Genomic DNA, 18,396 nt, shown 5'->3' with positions numbered 1-18,396 from the left:
TAAGGAGTCAACTATGCTACTGTTAACGGATTAACCCTTTAGGGGGACATTTTGTGACATACACGACATCCACTCTCAAGAGCTAGCATAGACAGTTAGCTTAGCACAAATACTTGAAACAAAATGGCAACAGCTACCCTGACTCAAGATATATGTTAATCAGTGTCAGTTACAGACTGAACTATTCCTTTAGCTACACTCTCTGGAGCGACGCGTCAGGTCAAAGGTCAAACATTGAAATACTATAATCCCATGAATCACTGAGGGAAATTGTGACTTAAACATAAGAGTGAGGTAGTTTGATATACTGTAGATAGAAGGGAATATGTAAGTGTGAAAGGTGTATGTGGTGCTGAGTTTCAGATTGCCAGAGCTCTATTGAAGGTCACATAGTAGAGCAGGGCTATTGAAGGAGGCTTCACTGTAAATAGCCGGCTGGGCCACCTGTCAATCGCAGCAGCGGGTCGCACTGAGAGAGGCAGTGTCATCACTTTTCTGTCCCCCCCCCCCTCTCATGTGCAGACATGAACCCATATGTGAGCATGTGTGTCACGGTTCAGTTTCTGAGTAGGCTACTTTTGATGCTTCCTTTTACACACAATCTGCAACGCAATTAACCAAAACTATCCTTACTGTTTCTTATCTGCATAAGGAAAACCCGTAATAATCATTCTGTTCTTAAAACATAAAGAATTTCTTGGGAATGGCAGTTGTTGCACATGTGCAGACCACCATCATATCCATTTCTGTCTATTTACATCCATTAAATACATCATCCTGACATGTTCTCTGCTAAGGGACAGGCAAGCAAATATCGACTCGCTGATGAGACTGTGTCTGATAGGTGTTAGTTTAACCCCATAAACTAACAGAAAAGGGACTATTACTTACTAATATTACAATCATTTTTGTTATCACTTTCATGAGACCATAGTTTAAAATAATCTATTTGTACAATGGAGCTTTGTGCAAATGCAGTCCTGAGTTTCAGCCAGGTTTATTTATAGATTCAATTAAAGAAAGGGAGTGTATGAATGCTCCTGATTACACCTCCCACAGCTTTAATAGGTAGAGAATAATCAGGGAAAGTCAAAGCTGTTGGAGTGTGTAAATACCATTTGTTGCCTGCATGCGTCTAATTTGTTCAAGATTCAAGGCTTTATTGTGATGTGCACATTAGCTACAGTGTCTATATGGCAATGATAAACTAGTAGTAGTAAATAGTGCAAGAGAATACAAATAAAATAGAACTGTAGTATATTCTTATGGTATATTTTATTAATGTATTCTTTATTGGACTGCTTTTGTTCTGGGGGATTTACAGACAGACTGAAAGTAGATTTCAACAACTGAAAAAATATATATATACTCAAAGTTAAATAAATAACAGTCATTTACAAGTGTGTACATATATACCCATACATGCAAATAAAGATTCTCTCCCGAATAGCTGTAGCACTTGAAATGAAGACCTAATCCTAATCCACTTCAATTGGATTATTTAATATTGGTAAACAATCTGCTCCTTCCCTCTCATTTTCATATGTTCTTTTACCCCTTACCCCCCTCCCTCCTGCGGTACAACCCCCCCTGTCTACCCTAAGCACACACCCACCTCTCTAATACACTGGGTTAAGGGCATCAGGAGCATTCTTCCCACCCATGTGCCCCTGTCACTCATGCACATATGCTACTCCACCACACACCCAGTTGTGTTTCCACTGTGTTCCAGGCACAAGGCTGGCACTCTGCTCTGTTGGTCTGTTGAGCTGAACAACATCCTCGCACCTCCTGTAACTCTCTCACCTTTCCTGTGGATTTAATGTTTTTTAAGTGTTAAAAAGTCATTGATTTTTTTACATTTCGGTGGAGGAAACAGGGTCAGGAGACTTGTGGATTTTTTGTTCAGAAGAAACTCCAAACCTTTTGAGTTTTTTCCAAAATGTCTCCTGTGAAAGGCTGGATGGTGGGGCTCCTGCTGGTCCTCCTCTGCCCGTCTCAGACCCCTCTCTCTGGGGGGGTGAGTGCCCATGAGGTGGGGGAGGCAGGGGAAGGCCTCTACGCCAGATATGTGGAGGCGGTGGTAGCTGAAGAGGGAGAAACTGCTGAGGGTGATGATGGCGCGGGTGATGAAGAGGAACATCTAACGGAGGATGAGGAAGAGTCGGATGAACAGGAGGATGAGGAAGAGGAGGAGGAGGAAGAGGCCGAGGAGGAAGAGGTGGCAGCTGAGGAAGAGGAAGATGAGGAGGAAGAGGAGACTGCTGTTGAGGAGGAGGAGGAGGAGGAAGAGGATGAGGCGGAAGAGGAGACTGCTGAGGTGGCAGAGGAGGAAGATGAGGAGGAAGATGAGGAAGAGGAGACTGCTGAGGTGGCAGAGGAGGAAGAGGAGGAGGAAGATGAGGAAGAGGAGACTGCTGAGGAGGTGGAGGAGCAGGAGGAGGAGGAGGAAGAGGAAGAAGAGGTCGCAGAGGAGGCTGCTGATGAGGACGATGACGAAGAGGAGACTGCTGAAGATGAAGCAGAGGAGGAAGAACAGGCTGCTGAGGAGGAGGAGGAGGAGGAGGAGGAGAAGGAGGAGGAGGATGATGATGATGATGATGATGATGAGAAGGAGGAGGATGCCACAGCTGAAGATGACGACGAAGAAGATGCAGCAGAGGAGGACGAGGACGAGGAGGCATCTGAAGAGGCAGAGGAAGCCAGCGATGATGATGATGATGATGAGGAGGAGGAGGAGTTGGCTGAGGAAGAGGAGGCTGATGAGGATGAGGAGGATGATGAGGAATACGCTGCAACTGAAGTAGAGGAAGATGACGGTATTCCCCTTTTTTTTTACTACATTTTATAATATATTCATACTACCACTAAACTTGTGTCATTTAATATAAAGTATAACACTTCAGAGGTGAAGGAAGTACTTCACTACTAAGTACTAAGTGAAAGTAGCAACATTACACTGTAACAATAGTCCATCCTTCACAGTACAGTACAGTGCAGTACTTGAGTAAATGTACTTCCTGGACCCTTTAATGCAGGGGTGGGGAACCTCCGGCCCCCGGGCCGTATACGGCCCGCGAGACCATTTGGTGTGGCCCTCGAGGTAATTTATAAACACACGCAAAAAAGAAAAAAATTAAAGAAATCTAGACTAGAGATGTTAAGATTCACCGATTCGCATCGGTGCACCGGCATAAACGTTCAAGATGCGAGTGCACCGGTTGAAAGAGTGCACATCGGCTACAGTTTGGGTTGAACCGGGTTGAACTCGCGATGCATCGATGGCGTAGCGTCTTTGCATCGGTAAAAAACCGATTCATTCATATAAAATCCCCTCATCGTGTCAACGCTCAGCAGAGACGATCTTTGATATTTGCTTCGCCACTACGGAGGCCGAGAGTCTCAGTTATCAACACACACGGAAGTCGTAGAAAGAGAAACACAGCGCACCGAAAAATACCTACAAATCAAACGTTTGGTAACACTTCGGATTGTTCAAGAAAGACGGTGTAATAGTCCTTTATGCTATATAGTTGACCGCAGGTCATGGAGAGTAATAAGGTATCCGTAGACTTTTGTATGAGGTATCTTTATTACTTAACAGGTCTACAGCCATGATACATAGATCCGTCCTAGATGCGGGCTTGCATACACACAGTATCACTCCGCAGCCGCACCCCATCAGTAACGTCCTGATGGTATATGTGCACGGCACAGACGGTCAACTTGAAAAATCGCTCGCAAATTGTTAACGATGCCGAGCCGATTTAAAGTACACAAGTAGTACGAGGAACTTAGCGACGCACATAAAGAGGCGACATGGGGTCTGCGGCTGAAAAGAGAAACCTCAAAGTTAGACATATGAGTTAAATCACTCAGTGAGGTGTTCTGTCAGAGAGAGTGGTGTTTAGTTTACAGCAGCCTGTGACGGCCAATAATAATTTAAATGTCTTCCTCACTGTAAGCAGTTATGAAATACCTGTTTGTGAAAGGTTATTTGTATTATTTATTGTTCATATAGAACCCACTGCTTTCTGCTCACTGGTGAGTTAGCCTATGAATGAGTGTTAAGCACATCAGGCTGGCAGCTGTATGGGCATTGCTCTATGGTAGCTGTTATTTGCACATTGTTAATCATGAGCAATGCATCCTTACATTGTTTAACTGTGAGGTGTTATACAATTGTACTCTGGAGAGCTTTTAAAGGTAAACAAATAAACGGCATGATGGGATGTGCAGTACCAAATATGTAAAGCACTTTTTTGTTAATGTATGATTTGCTGCATATAAGGAATAAAACAAAAATCCTCTGTCGTACCAAATTGAAGTATCATTATTTTTGCATCGTGTTGAATCGCATCGTATCGCACCGAATCGCATAATGTTGAATCAAATCGTATCGAACTGTATCGCAACAGGGGTGAATCGTATCGTATCGCATCGCCTGGTGTTTCAAATGTATCGTTAATGTATCGTATCGTGGCAACGTATCGAGATGCGCATCGCATCGGCCTCAGTGATGGAGATGCACATCCCTAATCTAGACCGCAAAATAATTAAACAAGTGAGTGCCTGTTTTTCCTGGCCAAGGTCAGGGTCCTTGAACACAACACAAGCCTAACGTGTCATCACGTGGTATATGTCTCGTCTGACAGGGGTGTAGTTCTGACCGGGAGCACCAGAACTCAGCTCCGCTCCGGCACTTCCAAAAATTGCAGTACCGATAAGGAGCCGTACACATGCTGCAGTTTTTGCGTGGCTGTGTCTTTAGTTTTAAGCCCAGTGGCGATCTGTTCATCTGTCATACTGAGCATACAGTCAATAACTTTGTTGTTATTAGCATCTGGTTAGCTAGCTATGCTAACGAATATAAGAAGCTTTTTCTACAACCAGTGAGGTAAAGGCACACCTTTATATGATCATTATAGTTATAAAAAAATAAGAGAATAAAGTAAACAGGTGTAAAATACTATATGACAGTAAAAAAAAGTTGTTACAGTTTGAAAGGGGAGTGATTTGTAAAATATCCATAAAGAAAAAGAAAATCTGTTTACAGTTCTGTTTCATATGGGTGTTGAGAGATGTATCCATAGGTCACCTCATGTTGCTCTCAAAGTGCACCAGATTGATGCTGTTAACTTCAACATTTAAAAATAAATCTTCCCGGGGGAGCATGCCCCCGGACCCCCCTAGAGGAGGTTAGGTCTCCCCCCACTTAAATCATGTTCACATGGATAGGAAACAAAATACATTTGCACACATCTTGTGTCCATATCTTTCTGTTTTGGAGGTCATGCCACAACCGTGCACGTGCATGCATACGCGAGTCATGGCCAGATATCTGGATTAAGAGGTTGCTTTTTCTTTGCACAGCATGAAAGAAAGGTGAAATGAATGGGCTGTGATTTTAGTTTTTTTAAGCAGAGGTCAATAATTTGTACGGCCCTCGTAGGCGGAGGATGTTGAAAACATTGAAATGGCCCTTGAGAGGAAAAAGGTTCCCCACCCCTGCTTTAATGCCTCCTAACTCCACATTCCCTTTGACATTGTAGTCTTTCTGCAGTCACCGTAGGAACGCTGTCAAATAACGGCCCTAAAATAGACTCACTTATCGGTGAAGTAGCTGGCACCCAGCAGGGTCCAAACCTTTCATGCCTTTTGTTGAACCACTGTGTTTATTTTAAGATGCAAAAATAATTACTGGTGGAGTGCGTACGTTTAAAAAAACTAAGAAAAAGGACTGTCTCAAGATCTTTCGGTGTTCATGCTTTAATATTTACTACGCAACAACAAAATATGTATTCCCAACTCCAACCTGCATCATTATTACTAATCAGTAATGGGAACAGTTTTCCTTATTGCTTACTTGAGTTATAAGTACTTTGTCATTTCATGATACGTTTTCTAAATCAATCAATTTACAATTTGGCCTTAAAAATGTCATAAAATAGTAAAAACGTGTATTTAATTCAAGGTGATGTATAATTGTTGTTATTGTTTTGTCAGTCCAATACCAAAGACAATCAGTTAACATAATATGAAACAGAGAAAAGCAGGACATCGTATCTTAAAGGCTGAAAGATGAAAAACGTTCTGCCATTTTTAAATGAAAAATATTTGTAAAGATGAATCCATTATCAAAAAAAGTTGTTGATATGTTTCTGTCGATTGACTAAAGCATTTGGGTATTAATAGATAGCAGCTTTCCAAAATGCTCTTAAACAAAAGACTTATCCAATGAGCTTTTATAATGATTCAATATCATCTGTATGGAAACAAGACATATCCACAACCTGATGCTCATGCATGAAATGTTCGCTAAACGATACTTTAAGTTTTTTGTTTTTTTTTCCGTTCAGAAACACATAACATAAACACCAATCTTGATGCAGGTCCCCTACATAATGAGCTCTGACCAATATACACAAATACACACCAAGCAGGATTTAGCAATGTAAGAAGAGTCTGCAGCCATGCTAGCAGTTCTGTGTGTCTACTCCAGCCAAATGCAAATGTACTGTCAGCGTTAATACTTGCATGCTCATGTTTAGAACATATAGTGTTTGTAATGTATGTGGTGTCAGTTGAGCGTCAAAGCATGCTATTATTAAAACCAGAGAGCACTCCACACAAATCAGCATACTGCCAAGGCCCATAGGAATGCCACTAGTTTTGTAGGTACTTGGTCATAAATCAAAGTGTTGGACTAACTTAAATATTAACCTCATGTTGATTCAACAGTACAAGATAAGTCAAGAGATCAGTTTTTACAGTTTCTTCTCTGGGATCACACATTTGTTTTCTAAATCTCAAATTGCAACCTCATGGTGGTGCTGGATGGAAACTAAAGGGATCACCAAAGTCGGTAGAATTCATCCTCTGGGGATACTGAATACCGAATGAACTCTCTCTGTAATGCGAGCTACTTATGCAGTCTTTATTAGATGTATCTCCTGGATTACCTCAGTGTTTGACCTATCACAAATAAGGTTCTTACCAATTTCAATGGGAAAGTTTGGGGTAGGTGTAGGGGTCAAACATACGAAGGAGGCCGATAATAGTGTTGTGTGTGAAACAAAAAACAACCCTGACTTGTTTAAACTTGGGAAGTTAACTACCACACATAGCTAACATATGTAACATGCTTATATTAACCAACAATATTGGATTTCTAAACACAACCACATGTTTTAAACTGATCCAAATGTCATAGAGACCTTGAAACGATATTGGCAGTGCAGTTTTGTTCTATGGGAACACCATTTTTATTAGGGTTTTAAAGGGTTGACTTATTGGCCGAGATACAGTACACACAGCAAAAGCCTATAGCTAATTTCAATATTAAGCTAATATGTATTGGCCGAACTAATTTGTTGTGACTCTGTTAACTCTATGCAGATGAAGTCACGGACGCAGCAAATGAAACGATTGAGGAGCCCGCCACCACCCCGCTGCAGTACCGCTCCGGCTCTCTGTGCAGTGTGTGCACCATCTGTGAGGTAAGAGACTTCAATGGATCTTATGACGAAATAACTTCTAGAAAAATAGAAACAGATAATGACTGTACGTTGTGTGTCTTCCTTCCTCTTTCAGCACTGCTCTACAGACTGTGAAAAATGCCCGTGTGAAGATGACGATGAGTCGGATCACTGTGAGCAGTGCCAAGTAAGTCTTCACTGTGCAGTGTGCAAAACACTCTCAATAACACACATTAAAGGCAACAATTGGGATAAACTTTATTTATTTTGTTCCAGGATTGCTCATCTTGCTACATCTGCCCCTTACTGTGCGACACAATCTGCTCACCAGGTAAACACTGAGAAATACTCATTATGCTTGTATAGTTCAATCTTTAAGCAACTTCTTAAATGTTGCATGTGTTTGTTTCAGGTGGCCTTGTTGATGAGCTTACTGGGACTCTCTTTCAGTAAGACTTCACACAACACATTTACATGTATTGTGCATATACTATGTCATTATGTAGTTGAGTTTGTTTACTCATGCTATGATCTTGTTTTTCAGGAGCGTTTCCTCTCTACTCTGAGCAACCTGCAGGCTGCTCCCTCTAACGCCACCTTGTGGTAAAGTGACGTACTGCGCCCAGGACTAGAGCTGTCCGGCTGTGCAAACCTCTCCAGCAACATGAGAGCTGACAGAAAAACAGAAACACATTAAGGTTTTAACTCTTGTTTAGATTTTTAAATGAACTAGTCATTTGGGCTGCAAATAAGAGTCTCTTTTCATTTTCTTTATTTAATGAAGTGCCTAATGTAATAGTTAATTGCTAAGGCTATTATATAATTTGTTGAGAATCTTATTTTGTAGGAACCTTTTTGTAAAACAGTTTTAGTTGAACAACAATGTGAATACGTTTATTTTAGTGGATGACATCTGTAGGAATGCACCAGAAAGATGACAGTCCATTTATTGTTACAGAATAATTTAATATACGTGTTGATACAAAAACATGTTATTCAATTTAACCAATTCTTATGTGATAATTAATGTCTCTAATTTTTATTTGGTTCCGACATTTACACCACAAGTACAGTTCATATTACATTTAGCTGTTTTGATATGTTTACTTTGTTTTTTTTATTTCACATTGGTTATTTATAGTTTTTTTGTTTTTTTAGCATATACTCATGACTATTCAAACTGCAGTTAGTGCCTAATTAAAACAATGTTAATAAGGCCTCACAGTTTTAATTCACAACTGTGCATAAATTAAAGTTTTCCCACCTAATTTATGGGAATTACCTGTCGGAAATGTGAAATGATTCATTGGAGTAAATTGGGTTTAGTAGGTGACTTTTGGTCGATAGTTTGAATAGATTTTATTATCGTATACTCTATAGAATTAAAAGGCAAAATCGATGACTGTTTCCTAAATAAATTACTTCTATTTACCCTTTAACCTTTTCATCCTTCTTTTAAAAATAATCTGACAGGCATGGTCTTTGTTATGCTATATTCGTAGAGGGATTTCCACACATGTTCACACACACACAAGAGATGTATGATCACCACAACATGGTAGAAAATAATAAAGAAGAATTGCTCAGCCAATCCCACGATGATGAGTGAATGAGCTCCAGCTGCTGTGAGTGAGTGGGCTCTTCAAATCAGCCATGTGTCAAGGGAAAACAAAGTTCTTATTTATTGGTTTGAACTTGGCAATAAAAAGGAGGAAAAATCAATTGAGTGTATCGTTGAATCAACACAGACGGAGTCAGGGCTTTGTGTCCGGTAAGTATGAACCTGTTGATAACTAAATATTGAAGAACGTTCATCTTTTTTTTAAGGCTGTGATGCCTCTCATTATTAACATGACCTGTTGAAATGGTTGAAATTAATAACCTACCACCAAAGGGGGTTTCTCTCCCAAACACTCCCCCCGCTGCCCGAAACGCCTCCATTGGACCCCTTTGTTTATTACCTTAACATAATGACATCACTAACACCCACACTTCTATTGGCTAGCACTCCAACCATTTTTATGTGTAAGGCTAAAGGGCGGGACATTTGACCAATCACAACAGAGCCGGCCAGCTAACCAACTGAGCTCTGGTTTCAGACAGAGGGTGAAAAGAGGAGCATGAGAAAAATTAAGAGCGTATTGAACATTAAAGCAGACAGTGAGACATATCATACAAAAATGAAAATGTGCGTAATAGGGCCTCTAAATCGAAGGAGATCTCTGCCTTTATTGACTTGATTTGGACTCTTCTTCGCATAGAATGTCTCTTGTGAGTCTGCCCCTTCATTTATTGATTTATAAACTCATCTCCAATCATACTTTCGTACCCATGTGACAATTCATCGACATTTTGTTTGACAACTTGTCGTTGCTGTTTTGGAAAAGGCAGGGTGTGTTTTCTTTTTAGAGAAGAATAAATACATGTAGGGCTCTGAGTAATGAGGAGTGAGAAGTGGATGTGAAAGAAACCTGTTGCGTAGGTTCATTTAAAGAGTGGTGTGTGTGTGGGCATAAACACAGGAATAATAATAAACATTACCAGGTATAAAAAGAGACCTTGCTTTCGTGTTTGGAAGAAAATGGTTGTCTTAAGTGTCAACATTTCGTGCTCAGCCTGCATCTGTCATTAAATGCTACTGTGTAGTCAATATCAATTTAATATGAAGTGTTTGATAATTTTGGAAATGCAAGTATTCACTTTCTGGCAGAGAGTAAGATAAGAACATTTATTTTAACCTACATTGGAATTTCATTAACCTGTTCCTTTCAATCAATCACAATGCACTTAGTGTTCATAGCTTTTATTAGCTTCTCTTTCGATGATAGATAGTTGCACTAAACACACCCAAACATGAACTTAATGATGTTCATGTGGTAATGTCATTGTGGTTTGTCGGAATGCCAAATCAGAAATCCATTCACAAGAGGAGCATCTGGATTTGAATCAGACGGTTGTACATTTGGCCGTGGCCCAGCACAGTACAGCGTCACATTACTGCGGTTTAAAGTAAACATTCCTACAATTGTTTGTGTAGGCCTAAAGTCTGTCTTAATCCAACATATACAGAGGGTTTATTTGACTTCTTAAGGTGCCCGTTTTCAGGACAACATCAGCCATGAGCCATGTGTCAAGGAAAAACAAAGTTCTTATTTATTGGTTGGAACTTGGCAATAAAAAGGAGGAAAAATCAATTGAGTGTATCGTTGAATCAACACAGACGGAGTCAGGGCTTTGTGTCCGGTAAGTATGAACCTGTTGATAACTAAATATTGAAAAACGTTCATCTTTTTTTTAAGGCTGTGATGCCTCTCATTATTAACATGACCTGTTGAAATGGTTGAAATTAATAACCTACCACCAAAGGGGGTTTCTCTCCCAAACACTCCCCCCGCTGCCCGAAACGCCTCCATTGGACCCCTTTGTTTATTACCTTCACATAATGACATCACTAACACCCACACTTCTATTGGCTAGCACTCCAACCATTTTTATGTGTAAGGCTAAAGGGCGGGACATTTGACCAATCACAACAGAGCCGGCCAGCTAACCAACTGAGCTCTGGTTTCAGACAGAGGGTGAAAAGAGGAGTATGAGAAAAATTAAGAGCGTATTGAACATTAAAGCAGACAGTGAGACATGTCACACAAAATACAAAAATGAAAATGTGCGTAATAGGGCCTCTAAATCGAAGGAGATCTCTGCCTTTATTGACTTGATTTTGACTCTTCTTCGCATAGAATGTCTCTTGTGAGTCTGCCCCTTCATTTATTGATTTATAAACTCATCTCCAATCATACTTTCGTACCCAGGTGACAATTCATCGACATTTTGTCTGACAACTTGTCGTTGCTGTTTTGGAAAAGGCAGGGTGTGTTTTCTTTTTAGAGAAGAATAAATACATGTAGGGCTCTGAGTAATGAGGAGTGAGAAGTGGATGTGAATGAAACCTGTTGCGTAGGTTCATTTAAAGAGTGGTGTGTAAACACAGGAATAATAATAAACATTACCAGCTAAAAAGACACCTTGCTTTCGTGTTTGGAAGAAAATGGTTGTCTTAAGTGTCAACATTTCGTGCTCAGCCTGCATCTGTCATTAAATGCTACTGTGTAGTCAATATCAATTTAATATGAAGTGTTTGATAATTTTGGAAATGCAAGTATTCACTTTCTGGCAGAGAGTAAGATAAGAACATTTATTTTAACCTACATTGGAATTTCATTAACCTGTTCCTTTCAATCAATCACAATGCACTTAGTGTTCATAGCTTTTATTAGCTTCTCTTTCGATGATAGATAGTTGCATTAAACACACCCAAACATGAACTTAATGATGTTCATGTGGTAATGTCATTGTGGTTTGTCGGAATGCCAAATCAGAAATTCATTCACAAGAGGAGCATCTGGATTTGAATCAGACAATTATACATTTGGCCGTGGCCCAGCACAGTACAGCGTCACATTACTGCGGTTTAAAGTAAACATTCCTACAATTGTTTGTGTGTAGGCCTAAAGTCTGTCTTAATCCAACATAGGCCTATACAGAGGGTTTATTTTACTTCTTAAGGTGTCAGTTTTCAGGACAACATAAGAATTACAAACTTATAGTCTGCTGTGTCCTTTGTATAGTAAAGTGGCATGTGTATCCTTTATCTTTATCTGTACGTTAATGTTTTATTGTTGCTTGCCGCCTCGATTTAAGGGATTAGAAATCAAAACAGTTCCTTTAACAGGAATCAAATGGATTATTTGAAGTTCATGCTGCATTACAGGGTCCAAGGTTATGATAATGAATTTACTGATTAAAAGTTATGCTTTGAATTAAACTAGGGCTTTGTTTTGTTGCCTAGGTTAAGGTTGAATTAGCGTCAACTTTATATTATTACCATTGTGGTGCTTTGGTACCACAAAGGAGCAGGGTCATTCAGGTTTAACCTTGCTGAGTACATCCCCCGCATTAACCACCTCATGGTACACCTGTATTTTGAGTGCAGTGTCCTTAAAACAAACTTATACTCATGTTACGTCTCCCCTATACTGGTTTAGTGTTACGCAGTGTCCCCCCCTCCCATTGCATTGTCTGCAACTCTATAGGACGCTCTCATCTTCTCCTCACTGAAGAGCTTGTTTGGAAAAAGACACATGTTTTTATTGTGACACCTCAATCTAACTATCTGATTTAATCCTTGGGGACTTCAGGCTTGGACAGCAAGGTTAGAGGATTTGTCAAATTTTAAACGATTACATTTTCAGCATGAATTCAGGATTTATTCTTTGATTCCACATTATATGGTATCACAAACCTCCTGATGCCTGCCTTTGGGATGCAGTGGGAAGACTTGAGTTTATACCGTGTCTTAGTTCATTTAAATTGGATTTCATGGGACTCTTTGAGTAGGACTTGCTTCAACACATTCAACATGCTTTCAGTAATGTATGTTGTTTGACGTATGTTGATGTTTCAATGTCCAGCTGCTGCAAAAATGCAGAATTCATATTGATATATTTTGATACATTTAGCATACAGTAGGGCTTCATCATAGCTAGACATCACTGATGTTAGTACAGACATAGCTTTGTCTCAAAACGTGTTTACTTCATGCTGTTAATAGACATTGTGAAATGGCTATAAAACCCATGCAGACCTTGTGGTTGATAACCAGTTACCTTTCCTCCTGAAGATGCATTTGTCCGCCCTTCTGCTGTGCCTGAGTTTGGGGGCTTTGGTCAAATGTGGTGAGTAAAAAGCTTACATTTTTACTAAATGTAAATATTTCTGTTTAAGAGCTTTGTCCATTTGTACTTCATGTGGTATCATCTTTAATGAGGATTACAGTGCAGGACGCAATATAATTTAGATGTCAAGGACCTTTTTTATTCTAAGCAGAGATTTGGAGACATATGTAGAGCAATCTTACATCCATCCAAGATTGTGAATAAAGAGCATTATCTTAAGCTGTCTATCATACATAGTGCATGACCTACACAAGGTGTCTTGGCCTAGATAGTGTTGGGAAAACGTGGATCCGGAATCTCCATTTATTTTTATTTTAAAAATAATTGTTACCCTTTTTTTCTTGTTGGACTTAAAATGTATATAGCATAAAAGGATGCATGAAGGTCTGGTGTTGGGAATTATTATTATTATGATCATTAAGTATAATTACGTAATGATTATTTAAACGTTTTCTGAACCTGCTCTTTAGATTGATTTATTGATTTTGATTGATTTTAAAGGGCAAGCATACATCCAGAATGATTACATGTTTAGAAGAGGGCTATGCATTAAAATATATATATATTAGATTATACCAGGGGCGTTGCTTGGATCTACTAAGATCGGAGGCTTAGCCCAGACGACAATTGAATTAGAAAATAAAAAAATATTCGACTATCCAAAGAACACACCATATTAAATGTAAATAATGAATTAAAAGTCTCTACATTAGACCAATCTACTACCCAAACAGAAAGTAATGGACAAAGATTACTATATAAAAAGTGTACAAATGTAGTCAATATCTTATCCATGTGATCATGTTTTGAGTGGGGGATCGTCCCCATATCCTCAATGTCATTTAAAGCAATAATAATAGTCCAAAAATAATGTGTAATTGCATAGTTTAAAGCCACCACTGAGTTCAGGTCCAAGTTACAATATAACTCAGCAATGTTTGATTACAAAATGCTTACAAAGCCTTTTTTGTCAGCTCGCTTCTACAGTTTTCGCAGCATATTATTTCTGTTTCAGCTACTGGAAGCGATTGGTGCTATACCGACTGCGGTAAGTACGAAAAATGTCTCTCCTATTGATTTACTATTAGTTTGTGATATTAAGACCGCCTCTAACTTTCAGATGACACCCCGTCCACATGGGAAAACCTCCATGGGGCTTCCTGTGGAGGAAAAAGGCAGTCTCCGATAGATATAGACACCAACAATGTTCATGCGGACCTCCACCTGCTTAACTTTAACTTTGTCAACTTCTCTTCTAAGCATGTCATCAAGTCCATAATAAACAATGGACACACAGGTACACAAACTGAGACTGAAGGGCTTTTCTATACTACACTCATTGTTTGGGACAGAGGTCTGGAATTTTTACATGATCTTTAAAATGTGCGTAACTTCAGTATATGCTTAACACATCCTTTATCTTTAGTGAAATTGAAATTGCATGATGGTGAAGTTGAGGTGAGCGGAGGTGGACTAAATGATGCATATTCAACAATTCAGCTTCACTTTCACTGGGGCGACACAGAACATCACCCAGGTTCAGAGCACAAGATTGACGGACAAAGATATCTAATGGAGGTAGTATTGTTCGGCATTCACCATAGAAAACATGCATCTTCTTGTTTTTTAAACTGCGCGCACTTTGTGACTTTTCTTTTGACTTCACACCCTTCTAATCTTTTGCAGATGCACATAGTCAGTATGATGAAAGGTCTAACTATGCAGCAGGCCACGGAGAAATCAGAGGGAATTGCAGCGATGGCGTTTTTCATAAAGGTATGTCCTACACGTTAAGTTATCGTAAAGTGGTATAATTGCTAACTGTTGAAATCACATTATGCTTTAAAAACGCCACAAAAATGCTAAACTTTTATTGCAGGATTTCAGGTTGCTCAATTCCAATTGCACAAAGCAGAAACCTCTTGGTCTAAACCAAGATATATATATATATATATATATGTATGTATAGCCTATACATATTTATAAATACAGTCTATGGTCTAAACTAGTGAAGCCACATTTGAAGTATGTTAAACCCGCATTCTTTCCAATGGCCAGCAGAGGGCAACTCAGATTGTAGTCAGATTGTATAAAAGTCTACGAGAAAATACCAAAATTACCCTAAAATGTTAACTGATTAAAATTACACGGCATTTTCCGGTTTAAGTTTTTTTCCGTGTTTTCGTCAGAGATCTTTTACCATTGAAAATGTATTACAGTACTTTGGTCGCCTAAAATGGTCTTGTTCATTCTTCGGTTACACTCAACTTCTTTTAGGCAGTCAATGGGTTGTGCTATGGGAACTTGGACCTTTTTTAATGTTCAATGTATGCATCAACTCTAACACTGACAACCCCTATAGGCCAGATAACTAGACTACAAAAAAGAGCTAACATTGTGTAATATGATGTCCTCCACCTAAAGGCAACAGAAGATGGAGATGTGTCGCCAACATGGAGTAACCTCACATCCTACCTGACAAATGTCATGGGTAAGTGTTCTTCCCTTGTGTTGTTATCGCAAGTGAGAATATTGTGGTTTCTCTACATCCCTGGCATGGTCTGAATGTATAAACCTTGGCATAGACAGGTGACATTTCAAGGTTTGTGCTTTTTTTAACCTCTTAAGCCCTGAGCCTGTTTTTAAGGTTTCAGGCTCGAAAATGCTATGCCCAAAACAAAGGACTATAACTTAACTTCTAAAAGGGTTATATGAATAATTTCTTTTATCAAAGCAAGGTTACATCTGTGAGTTGGATGTAGAAGTGTGAGAATCAATATAGATATTTCTCAGTCAGAGTAAATTCAGATGGAACATAGTAAAAAAAGGTAAATTCTTACCCCCGCCTAAAAAAAAACCCATTACTTATAGTGAAAACTACCCTTGAATGATGGGATAATAGACTAAAAGCTTTAGGAATCCAAAGTATAACATATAATAAGTACCCTGTATCAAGATTGAGGCAAAACAAGTTAAATTTGACCTTTTTAGAGAGGTTTAGCTAAAAGTAGTCGAGGCGGACTGACCTTTGGGCACATTTTGGCACATTTGGATACCATCAGTGCCATTTGACCTTTTTCAGGTACCATACTGTAAAAATAATGTTATTATCACTATAGGTAATCATTCCATCCAAATACAAGTGTTTTTTAAAAAAAAATGGTGTATGTAAATGGTGTGTGTCTGTGTGTGGACTTTGCCACAGTCCTTACATGTTTATCACCCGACTAACACTTCTAGGAAGGTTTACTTACACAATAACAATTAGGAAACATAGGATACATTTGTCTCCAAAAGGAGCAGATTTATTAAAAAAAATAACACACTAAAAAACCGAAATAACACCACAAGCATTTTTTTTGTAAACACTGGCAAAAAAGAAAAAATGTACACAACCTGAATGTGTTTAGTGTTTTTGAATTGAGGCACCAGGCACTTAGTGCAGTTGATAGGTCTTCTAGGGGTGGGGGGGGCAGGGACTTCACCCCTCATGTCTGCAGCAAGCTGTTCCCTGAAGGACTTCTGGGTGTGTGGCTTCGTCCTGCCGGGGTCACCCCTCATCTTGTGCAGCTCCTTGTGGAGAAGGAAGCTGTTCACCACTGCAACGTCCAGAAAATGGTAAAAAAAAGGTCTTGTACCATTTCATGGTTTTGTGGTGAACGCTGTAGTACCCAATCAAAGCATCGGACACATCCACGCAGCCCATGCTTCTGTTGTAGTCCACCACAGCGTCAGGAACGGTAATAACCTTAGTCTGCCACACACCAGCCCGTTTCACTTTCCTCCTGACAGTCTGTCCACTGACTCAGAAGATGCAGAGGGAGGCTGAGTTAGTACTGGTGCAGACGTCCGGCGGCGTAGCTTGGATGTTGATGGCTCTGGGGCAACTGTATGCTGATCTGATGCACGTCGTAGCTCGGATGAGGCAGATGTTGATGGCTGTGATCCAGAAGCCATTTACTTGTCTTCTGTGAAAACAAATGTGGAAAAAACAATTACGTTTATTACTTCACTGGATTATTCTTTCAAAAATGTAACTCAAATCAGAAATAATTCCTCCATTTAGCACACACATATATTAGTGCTGTCAAAATTATCGCGTTAACGGCGGTAATTATTTTTTTGAATTAATCGCGTTAAAATATTTAACGCATTTAACGCATGTGCAGAATGGCCCGCCCCATACGTGCCACCAGTGGCAGCGCCAGGGTATGGCTGGGGTAGGCTACACCAGAAATGGCCCCACCATGAAAAATGATGTTAAAGTAAGCAAAATAAAGTCTGCCAACTCGCGCGTAGTAAATTGCACAGACAGCAGTTAGTAAGATTGATTTCAGTAGCCACGGTTTTGAAAACTTTTGTCACGTAGTGATCGTCTTCTCAATAGAACATCTTTGATAACGGCGTGGTGTTGTTGCAGGAAGTCCCGACGGAGAATACCTTTGCTGTAGTACAGGGGTGCACATAGCTGGTACGCAGGTTATATGCGTAATCTCTCTGAAATGCGTACCGTCACTTGTGTCACAAAGCGCATTTGCGTACCGACGTACTTGTGAATCTTTTCCAGAAGGCGGTTAGATCACCGGACGACAGAGTCGGTCTCCGTGTGCAGACAGGGCTGCTGTTAACGTCGGTCTGTACAACGGAATTGTGCCAAAACTACGCCAACCGGCTGCGGAGGGAGACTCCCCCCCCCTTCACTGGAGAACTGAGCTAAAACAGCTGATCACAACGTTCACACTCTATGGTCACGAAGTACTCCACTAGCCGCCGCCGCCCCCCCTCTGTCCAGTGCTGGAATTGGGCCGGTGTTGCAGTATAACGTGAGTCATGACAACTGGCGACATTCTATTATTTTCGTCATAGGAATCCGGGGCGTGTACATTGAGGACCCATTGTTGATTCACCATGTCGATCGCCTCGTTTGTCCTTTACGTTCATCTTTTGCTATTTCTGCCTTCCTAAGATCACTTTGATGCACATTCAGTACTCGTATGTGAGGTTGTGGGTGAGAGGTGGATATCGTGACGCTTACAGGGAGGTATCGAACATTACAAAGTAGGTGACTGTGTGGATGCCTGTTCAAAATATTGCAAACTTAAATAAATCATTTAAATTATATAAATGTGTCCGACTTTCATTTGTACATTGTTCTTAATGTGATGTATAGTAGCTCTGAGCAG

General features: G+C 39.9%; 2 protein-coding genes across 2 annotated transcripts in view; both read left to right on the top strand.

Annotated features, from left to right (window-relative positions):
* Nucleotides 1–1,677: 1,677 nt before the first annotated feature.
* Nucleotides 1,678–8,917, top strand: LOC117544928 (glutamic acid-rich protein). The gene is made up of 6 exons (XM_034214457.1): nt 1,678–2,819; nt 7,399–7,499; nt 7,594–7,665; nt 7,755–7,809; nt 7,891–7,927; nt 8,023–8,917. The coding sequence occupies exons 1-6, from the start codon at nt 1,943–1,945 to the stop codon at nt 8,042–8,044; spliced, it is 1,164 nt and encodes a 387-aa protein (XP_034070348.1). The 5' UTR covers nt 1,678–1,942; the 3' UTR covers nt 8,045–8,917.
* Nucleotides 8,918–12,544: 3,627 nt separating this feature from the next.
* Nucleotides 12,545–18,396, top strand: part of LOC117544934 (carbonic anhydrase 4-like) — a 30,355-nt gene continuing 24,503 nt past the window's right edge. Inside the window, exons 1-7 of the mRNA XM_034214469.1 lie at nt 12,545–12,690; nt 13,159–13,213; nt 14,229–14,261; nt 14,334–14,510; nt 14,640–14,791; nt 14,900–14,989; nt 15,638–15,704. Coding sequence (XP_034070360.1) covers nt 13,159–13,213; nt 14,229–14,261; nt 14,334–14,510; nt 14,640–14,791; nt 14,900–14,989; nt 15,638–15,704 — 574 coding nt within the window. The 5' untranslated portion in view covers nt 12,545–12,690. The remainder of the gene's footprint in view (nt 12,691–13,158; nt 13,214–14,228; nt 14,262–14,333; nt 14,511–14,639; nt 14,792–14,899; nt 14,990–15,637; nt 15,705–18,396) is intronic.

The sequence above is a fragment of the Gymnodraco acuticeps genome, unplaced genomic scaffold (genome assembly GCF_902827175.1).
Source record: "Gymnodraco acuticeps unplaced genomic scaffold, fGymAcu1.1, whole genome shotgun sequence".
Classification (NCBI taxonomy): Eukaryota; Metazoa; Chordata; class Actinopteri; order Perciformes; family Bathydraconidae; genus Gymnodraco; species Gymnodraco acuticeps.
This window is presented reverse-complemented; position numbering and strand designations above follow the sequence as displayed.

What these genes read in the sequence shown, in the direction of transcription:
- LOC117544928 (XM_034214457.1), top strand. Translation starts at nt 1,943, where the DNA reads ATGTCTCCTGTGAAAGGCTGGATGGTGGGGCTCCTGCTGGTCCTCCTC. An exon ending in TGAAGTAGAGGAAGATGACG is followed by an intron (nt 2,820 to 7,398) that starts GTATTCCCCTTT and finishes AACTCTATGCAG; the next exon opens with ATGAAGTCACGGACGCAGCA. An exon ending in CTTACTGGGACTCTCTTTCA is followed by an intron (nt 7,928 to 8,022) that starts GTAAGACTTCAC and finishes CTTGTTTTTCAG; the next exon opens with GAGCGTTTCCTCTCTACTCT.